Below are 9,999 nucleotides of genomic sequence, written 5' to 3'. Positions count from 1 at the left end.
CAAGCCTCCAGACCAGCCATTGGTGGCTACGATTCTAGCGTCAAACACCACCAAACCACCTCCGACCACTAAGAAGCCCGACTAGAGAGTACCTTTCATCAAGTACCTGACAGATGGTAGCGGTTACACCGATCGGATAGAAAACGAACGCCTAATGTGTCGCAGTAAGCAGTATCTGCTCGTCGATGGCAAATTGTGGCGCAAGAACGCGAAGGGGGAAATCTTAATGAAGTGTATAACCCAGGAGGATGATGAACATCTCCTAGACAAAATCCACTCTGGCTCCTGCAGCAACCACGTGGCCTCGAGAACGCTGGTCGACAAGGCTTTCCGAGCAGGGTTCTATTGGCCGTCAGCCGTAGCCGATGCAGAGAAGCTAGTCCGTCATTATGAAGGTTCTTAGTTTTTGGCCAAGAGAATCCACGTACCTACACACGAGATTCAGACTATACCAGCCTCTTAGCCCTTCGCATGCTGGGGACTGGATATGATCGGGCCTTTCAAACTGGCCCCTGGAAAATTTACATGCGTCTTTGTGCTGATCGACAAATTCTCCAAGTGGATAGAGTACATGCCCCTGGTCATGGCATCTTTAGAAAAGGCTGTCGTGTTCCTTGACCAGATCATCCACTGCTTCGGCATACCCAACAGCATCATCACTGATCTGGGTACTCAGTTCACCGGGAACGCTTTTTGAGACTTCTATGATGAAAGGAGCATAGTAGTAAAATACGTCTCGGTGGCACACCCTAGAGCTAATGGACAGGTCGAGCGGGCAAACGGTATGATCCTGGATGCACTTAAGAAGAGGATGTACAGAGAGAATGACAAAGCTCCTAGAAGATGGCTCAAAGAGTTACCAGCCGTGGTCTGGGGTCTCAGAACCCAGCCCAGTCGCAATACCGGCGTATCACCATACTTTATGGTTTATGGTGCTGAGGCAGTGCTCCCAGCAGATATAGCCTTCAGATCAGCATGAGTAGAGAACTTTGACGAAGACAAGGCCAATGAAGTGCGGGAGCTAGAAGTGAATAGTACAGAAGAGAAGCGGCTCGATTCTTGCGTACGTACAGCCAAATACCTAGCTGTTTTACGTAGGTACTACAACAAGAACGTCAAGGAGCGGTTCTTCGTGGTCGGGGACCTGGTCCTGAAGTGGAAGACGAATCAAGCTGGTGTCCACAAACTCGCAACCCCATGGGAAGGACCCTTCATGATCAAGGAGGTTACACGCCCTACATCTTATAGGTTAGCTCGCCTAGACGGCACAGACGTACCCAATTCCTAGCACATCGACAAGCTTAGGCATTTCTATGCTTAGCTACTAAGATATGTACCCCTCTTGTACTTTTGATTTATTTCAATAAAGCTATTATGATTTCTCCGACCACTCTAATGTGTCACTTTGAAGTCTATTGTTATTCTAACTCTACCAGTTAAAACCGACCACCATTCCTTCTTGGGTTCTCAGAGCAGACCCTGTCTCTGGTTCCTCCCAACACGTGCACGAGATCCGCTCTCTACGCTATGGGTGATCGACAGGTGCTCTCTGGTTTGACTTGTGTGTTTCTATGTGTGCACAAGCTACGCACCTCACACTCCGACCGCAAGACAAACCAGGGCCATACAAATCTTTCAGGATGACGTGTCGACTAAACTGGTACAACTAAATAGAACGCCAACATGTTCTAACTTAGTTACATCAACACGATATTCGAGCTTAAACACGTTTTCTACAAAACAAACAAGCTCATGTTGATATACAGTTACGTTATTACAAGCTTGCCTGAAAAGGTCCAAGTTTACAATAACCCAACTACATCTTCTTCTATAGCTATAGCCTACACTAATGGCTGGTCGGGGCACGTGGCACCTGCTGCTTGCTGGGCCTGACATCATGCTCGGGTCTCGGGGACTCTGGCATTGATCGAGCTGAAGAAGATGGCCCCGCCGATGCTTGGCTGGTCAAGACCGTAGGCTTCACCGGTTGGCTTGAAGATGACGGTGCTCCCAGCTAACTTGTTCACGGCATTCCTTGTATGGGTGGTATCGCACCTCCACACAGGTTAATATCGCCAATTATTTTCACCGACAAGTCCAGCTGGGTCATCCGTAGCTCCTCGGCCTTGTCTGGATCTACCTCCTTTGGGTATCTAGCCTCCAGGCGCTTGAGATCGATCAGGGGGTAGTGAGCACGTACCATGCTTAGCACATGTGAGCCTGCGTACTCTCCTGCCTCCTTCACGAACCCCTGGAACCATCCCCATGCCCTTTGGCAACTCTCGATCAATCCTAGCTGTGGTGTCCTTGGCACATCTTCTGCTAGCGCCGAATCAATGAGGTTAAGGACCTGCAAAATGCCCTTTGCCACCTCCTGGCATCGGCTTTTCCAAGTGTCACGGTCCTTGGTGATCTCTTGGCATTGCGCCTTCCAGCCGTCATGGTCTTTCATCATGGCCTCCAGATGCTTCTTTGCATTGATTTTTATAACTGCAAACCGCACACGTTGTTAAAATGTTAGACCACACCAAACTACGGTAGGCAACAAAAATGAGCAAAGACGGTTGGACAACTTACCTTTTAGCTCCTCTGTCATCTTGGTCGTGTGGTCCCGGAGCTGTGACTGGTCTTGCGATAGTTTTCTGTTGTCCTCGTTCAGGCAATCACACTCCTCGACTGCACGACTGTTCTCCTCTCGGAGACGGGTCACTTTAGCTTCTAAGCCTGCACTACAGTTGTTACTACCAACAACGCAATAGCACTTGTCAGTAGTCAGTATGATAAAATGGCTACTTACTTGTTCTTTCCCGCTCTTTCTTACTAAGCTGGATGACCAGTTTCTGGTTCTAGGAATCTTGCACCTTCTTTTCATGATCGGCGGCTTCAAGTCGCTGGCGTAAGCGGTCCACCTCCGCCGTCAGCTCCCTATTGTTTGCAACGATCCCCTCGATCTGGTCGAAGCATTTTTTGCGGTACCTTGCGGTCTTCATTAAGTCCTGTGTGCAGATAGCCAAGTAAGACAACTATGACTAGACAGCAAGACCAACGGGTGAAGCGAAGCTTACCTGCACTTCCGTAACAAGCCGCTTCGCCGCCCGTTCAACTTTCTTGGTTTCTTCGACCTCCGGAACTTCCTCATGGATAACCCATTGGTCGTTCCGACAACGCAACACATAAACATGTTGTCGCTTGTCTTGCGGATGGCCTAGGACCTCCTCCACCTCGTCCTCTTTGGGCTCTTCTTCAGGTCCTGATGCTGGCCCGACGTCAGCAGCATTTGTGATCACCACAGCCTTCCCATGATATGCAGCGTCGGTAAATGTGGTATGTGCTCTCACCTCCAACCGCTGCTCCTTGGTCTGCTCTATTACCCTCGATGCTGAGGTGTTGCCTTCAGCAGGTTTAGTGCTCGGAGCACTCGTGCCCGGCTTGGCCGGTCCCTCAACCACCTGCTTGGGGACTGCTATCTGACTGCTCGCTTGCTGAGGCCCCGACGGATCTTGTTCTTGGGGATTTGATGTTTTCCCCACTCTGTGCTCGGGGACTGCCCCAACCACTTTCCGACCATTGCTCGGGGACCGCTCTCCTCGGCTACATGTGATTTGTACTCACATATAGTTGAGAGGCATTTATTTTTTTCTCATTTAGACCTTGCTACAAGGCTGATACCTCGCCTTCCAGCAAGCTCGGGGACTACATCGGTACGATGCACCTACCGGTGCAGCTCGTATTGCTTGTACGACGATTGGATTCTCAACTTAACTGGGAATTCTTTTTAGACCCTAGCACCACGTGCCTACGCCACCTACTACCAAGCTCGAGGACTAAGTGGGCACACTTCACCTTGCGGTGAATGTGTTTATTTTATCGACCCCTATGCTCTGACTGTTGTCCATAACTACTGTTGTACAAGGGTCACTTATATTTCTTTTTAGAAATACAAGTGGGCACACTTGATTAGGAAAGAAATCTTTTTTTTTTCTTTAGAGCACCATGCATTCTTCGGACAATCAGAATCTTTGGCTATAATCGTGGTCTACTGCTCTCTGTGCTGACCAGAATACTGGTATATTTGTTTGGTCAATGTTTCAACCAGTTGGAGATGATATGAAGACAGACTACATTAGCCGAAGAAGATCGAACGGCGTGTCGCAACATAATACATGATGCTCGGGGACTAGCTGTGGGGGTATTAACCCCTATACCCTTATGGCTAGGTTTGGGCTGGCCCGGACCAGGGGGTCTGGTCCACTAGAAGACGACGCGCGGCCCAGCCGATCTGCTCGGAGTCCCGCGCAAGGAATCAAGGCAGACTTGGAGATCAAGCAAGATCCTGGTCGGTTAGAATAGGAATCCTTATGCGGCCACCTATGGCAATTGTAACTGGTTAGGATTAGTTTCTAAATCTGTAACCCTGCCCCCAGACTATATAAGGCGGGCAGGGGACCCCTCTCGAAAATTATCTCATTGACATACAACAATACAATCAGACACATGACGTAGGTATTACGCCTTCACAGCGGCCGAACCTGGATAAAACCTCGTGTCTGTCTTGCGTCACCATCTCGTTCGTAGCTTGCGCACCTGTCTACCGATAATCTACTACCTTGGGCATACCCCTAGGTAGACTGCCGACCAATAAAAGAAGTTGAAGACAACTACAACCTTGATCATCTCAACCACAAAGACAAGTTCATCATCATGAAGATAGTTGAAAAGAATAATGAACTTGAAGAAGAGAATGAGAAGCAAGAGCAATCACTTCAACGACAAGAAATATTTCTCATCTCCAAGTTAGAAGAACTAAAGGCTCTAAATAAAAGGTATGAAAAATTATCAATTGAGCATGCTTTAGTTACTAACTTCTCTTCTAGTGTTTCACAACTAGAGAAGGAAAACTTTAAGCTCAAGGCAAGGCTAGATGAACTATCAAGCAAGTATAATAAGCTACAAGCAAACTATGTTCATCTAAAATGCTCTCATGAGAAAGTAGTAGAATCAAGCATCATGCTTGAGGTTGCTCATGTGATTGTGATCACATCGGTAAAATTTTCTCAACTTCTCACACATTCACTCACTAGTACACCATCTCAATTAAATATTTCTTGTACTAATGAGTGTGCTCCTCAAGTAAGCTAATCTTCGATTGAGCTAAATCTCATAGAAAACATAGAGCTCAAAGAAGAGGTGGAAAATTAAAGAAAGATATGATTCGGTTGAAGGGTAAGGAGAAAGCACAACCTTCTCAAGATAACCATGATAACATGGTGAAGAAGCTTGAGAAGGGTTCAAACCTTGCTTCCTCCAAAGCCCAACAAAAGAATCACATTTCAAGCAAGGCCAACACAACCAAGAGCAAGAAACATGGAAAAAGATCATGCTATGGTTGTGGATTATATAGACATGGGTGGGCTATGTGTCCACATAAGAGTTAGGCCGACAAGTGTGAAGCGGACGAACAAAAGGCCTCAAACAAGTTGGCCAACCAAAAGAAAAGTGATGGACAAAGCGACTGTCTCATGAGCAAGAAACAGAGGCATCCTACCAAGAAATGCCCAATGTACAAAGAGGCAAGAAAGGAAGCCCAAGTTACAACAAGATGCTATGGATGCAATGAGATGGGACACAAGGTTGATAGATGTCCATATAAGCAAAACAAGCATAGAGCAAACAAAGGCCGCATATGCTATGCTTGTAGAAGAAAGAGGCATCTAAGCTATGAATGCCCAAATGGTAACACTCTTAAGCAGAACACATTTGTTTATAATGATATGCTTAGGAAGACTACAAACGGAGTTAGCACTGGCAAGGTGATGTGTTCACCACAAACTAGTACTAAAGCCATTTGGGTATCTAAGCACTTATTGACTAACCCAAAAGGACTCAACAAGAGTTGGATACCAAAGTATGCTTAGGTTAATGATGTAGGTGCTTGGCGATGAGATGAAGGCTTTAGGGTGGTTGAGCAAGTAAATTGAAAATATTCACTCAATCTATCAACCAATTCTCATTATAATCTCCTATTTGGTTGACCCGAAGATAATTTAATAAATATATCATCTACTTCATCCTCACCATTGGTAACAAATACCTAAACCTTATAGGATAGCCACTTTGTATAGTTTGTATTCAATGGCTCACAAATAAGTCTATTTATGAAATATTAAAAGTGGCTAATTAGATTCAATTGAAAAGTATTTTAGTTTGTCATATGGCGCTTTTAATAGCTCTCTAGTAGAGCAATTTATTTGTTGAGATGCAGTTATACAATAAATGCTAGAGCTAAATGAAGAATCACAAGCAGCGGATTAATTGTCTTTGTCCTGCACCTACCAGACGTGTCCGGTATGGCCAGGGATAGAAAGAGAAGTGCTTTTGTTCTGAACATGCCGGACGTGTCCGGTATTGTAGGAACCAGAACACTAATTGGATTGCAACTGAGTCTTTGATCCATATATTTTCATATATCCTTAATTCACTCAGAAGCTTGTGATTAACCAAATCTAAGTGGATTGTGAGCATCTCTTGAACTCAATTTTAAAATATGGCATTATTACTTCGTGTTGGTCAAAATAGAAAATTGACTCCCAAATTCTTAATAGAATAAAGTGCTAGTTGAATGTCATTCAAATTACTTAAAGAACTTATTTAGGGGGAGCTCAGTTTCTATTTTGCACCTTTGTGGACTAACAAATTTATCTAGCATTCCTTGTAGTCTTTGGAAGAGAAATTAATTTTGTATCTAGCATGATTATTTGGCAATTAAGGTCAACATAAAGATTATCACGCTATGTATCTTCTTAGTGGAATTCTTGTGGGCTCAAGGCGAAGGTATGTTTTTACATTCATGCATTGTAAGTGCATCTAAGGCCCTTTATATGCTAGAGTGTGCATTTGTGTAACATAGGAGAGATGTTTTTCAAAACCCATAACTAGCATGTGTAGGTGGTGCGAATTTGAAAAACTATTTGAATTTTGGTCTTTGTGACCTAGCATTGTCATGTGATGATTATAGCTCTCCTTGATTGTTTGATTGGCTAATCACACATGACATGGCCTTCTTAAGTCCACATTCTACTATGTCTCACTATATCTCTCTCAAGTAAGCAAAATCATGTTTATGCTAAATATTTGAAAAAGAGAAGTGCTACTCTTGGCATTTGGATAAGAAAAGTGGTCACATATAGATTGGATCAAGGACATATGTTGTTTTGGATTAATAAATGACAGTGAAGGGGATTGAAATCAAGTGAATGAAATTTGGAACAAGTTGGATTGGTCCCGCAAATACCGGACGTGACTGGTATCCGCGGGAGAGCTAGGTCAAATACCCTTTCGGCCCAGGTCTAAGGACCATTCTTTCTTTCCCATCCACTTCGCCCAGCTGCACCACCGCTCGCCCTCCTCTCTCCCTCGCGCCTGTGCTCGCCATCTTCATGCCCTTGCCACTGCATTGCCTCTGCATCGCGCTCTTCTCCTCCCTGCCACGTGCCTCGCCAGCCTCCGTAGTAGCAAGCAGAGCACCCAGCAGCAGCCACCACTTTACGCCATTACCAGTCAAAGCAAGAAAGAGAGAAGAAGGAGAAGGCAAGGATGGGATAAGGATTGAAGGTCTCCCACATCAAGATTCCGAGGACAACTCCGTGGATTTGAGATCGATTTCGACGATCTCCACCCTAGGTATTTCAAATCCTGAAACCCGTCCAATCTATTGGATAGTGCATCTTTTTCAAATCCTTTTGGTAGAAGCAAAGTATTGTTGCTGAGGAAGCTGCCCATAATTTTTGGAATAGATTGATTGAGATCGATGTCAAGGCCCCTGCTTGGGCTGCTATGCACGCGCATACCGGACATGTCTGGTATGAGCCAGCAGTGCAGGTTCAGCTACAGCCTCGACTCAATACTCATTGATAATTGTCTCTATATGTATGATTGTTTGTCTAAATTAATTTTGCAAACCTTGACCATGGATGGGATAGGTGATTATGAGATTTTGGATAAATAATTGTGTGTATATATATATAGACGATGATATAAGAAATATTGTTTGGGCATGTATCTAAGATTCTTTGCAAATCATTTTGGATACAGAGCAGCAGCCATGAGTGGAAGATAAGAGCCCAGATTCAAGCATAGGCATGATCCAGCATTAGAGAAATACAAGAAGGCAAGGCAGGACTTGCATCCTAGATTCAGTTAGCAGGAGTAGGGCAATAGCAGGAGACCCTCTAGAGCCACTAGGGGCGCTCCATAGTACAGAGAGAGTGGTGATGGTGATAGCAGCCCCTCTTCTGATGATGAAACTAAGGATTACAGAGTTGAGCACAGGAAGAGGAAGAGCACTGACAGAGATTCAAACATAGAGTCAGATGGTGGTGATAGCTTTGAGGAGATAGAGGAGGAGCAGACACCTCTAGTGCACCACCTAGGTCAGGGCATGCACTATGGCCTTCTTGAAGTACATGCTCCAGTTTTACCCAATTATGTTGTCCATGTCGACTACAAAGGAAAGGGTATGACTGAGAGAGCAAGAGATCAGAGGATTGATCCTAGAGGTTTGCCTAGGATTCAGTATGATCATCGCTTTCACACTATGTTCCATCTAGATTATTACACTAGTGTGATACTTGCTAGGAATCCTGTGGTAGCCAAGTCTCAGTGGATAGATTGGAAATATGTTAGAGAGCTACGGAAGTCCTCTATTGACTATGCTATTGCCACTTGTCACCGCACAGGTGTATACACGCTCATGGAGTTTGTGCATGATTGGAACTCTAAAGTCATTGCACAGTTCTATGCCACTTTGTTTGTGGAAGAGGAGCCGAGACGTATGCATTGGATGCTTGAGGGCCAGTGGTATAGTGTAGACTATGACGCCTTTGTAGCTTTTCTTGGCTTCTCAGAGGAGGACCTTCAGAGAGACAGGATCCACACAAAGCATGTGTTACCTCTTGAGCAGCTTGCCTACATGTACCCACCAGGAGGTGAGAGAGGAGCAGTTGGGAAGGTAGTTGGTCTTCACCCTACCTACAGGTACCTGGACAGGATATTTAGGAAGACCATTGATTGCAAGGGAGGAGACAAAGGGAACATTGCTAATTATTCCAGAAACTTGCTCCACAGAATGTCACCAGGTGCACAGCCATTTAGTGTGTTTGATTTTATTTGGTCAGAGATCAGGAGTGTGGGTGAGAGGCCCCTCAAGGGCTGTGGATTTGCACCCTACATCATGTATATGATTGAGAAGGTCATAGGACACACATTTGAGTATGACAAGAAGCATAAAGTCCTAAAGATGGTGGACGACTTGATAGAGGTTGGAGTAGCCCCTCCTGGTCCAGGGGGAGCAGCAGAAGCAGATGCACCTGAGAGTGGTGCAACAGCAGCAGGAGCTTCACCTCCACCATATGCTCCTTCACATTCTTCTTCATGTCGCCGTAGTCCTCCTTCTCCTATTCGTAAGATGTTCAATGCTATATTTGGGATGTGCAGAGACATCCAGACCAAGCAGCAGAGAGAAAGAGGGAGGCTTGGAGGAAGGACACTCGGAATCTGAAGCAGATTGCTACTAGACTTGAGTTTGATCCTCCTAGGTCTCCACTATCAGATGAGACAGCCAGTGAGCCTGAGACTGAGGAGCAACAATAGGCCAGGTACGATAGAGAGTTTGCTGAGTTTCTTCAGTGATAGGAGCAGCAACAGCAGCAGGCACCAGAGCGCCCTGACACTTTGCCACTACAGGCTCATATGCCTACTCACTCTCAGCCACGTCCTAGAGCTATAGACGAGTATGCTTCAGACTGATGGGGTGACCTCACAGGTGGCTTTAGCTACTATGGGTCTAGTGGCTATGACCCATCTAGTGAGGGTGGTTCTCGCCCACCTAGTGCTCCACGCTCAGATGATGAGGATGATGGTAGAGATGATGATGATGAGGAGTGGTCATAGCTTTCAGAGATAGCTTGCAGCCCCTTTGTGCTTAGTATATCATTGTTGGAC

At 45.5% G+C, this 9,999-nt stretch overlaps 1 protein-coding gene across 1 annotated transcript; it reads left to right on the top strand.

The window, feature by feature from the left end:
- The first annotated feature begins 8,437 nt into the window (after positions 1–8,437).
- Positions 8,438–9,556, top strand: LOC136495962 (uncharacterized). Its single transcript, XM_066491729.1, has one exon. It carries the CDS (start codon positions 8,438–8,440, stop codon positions 9,554–9,556), a length of 1,119 nt encoding a protein of 372 aa, XP_066347826.1.
- The last annotated feature ends 443 nt before the right edge of the window (positions 9,557–9,999 follow it).

Source organism: Miscanthus floridulus, chromosome 12, assembly GCF_019320115.1.
Source record: "Miscanthus floridulus cultivar M001 chromosome 12, ASM1932011v1, whole genome shotgun sequence".
Taxonomy (NCBI): Eukaryota; Viridiplantae; Streptophyta; class Magnoliopsida; order Poales; family Poaceae; genus Miscanthus; species Miscanthus floridulus.
This window is presented reverse-complemented; position numbering and strand designations above follow the sequence as displayed.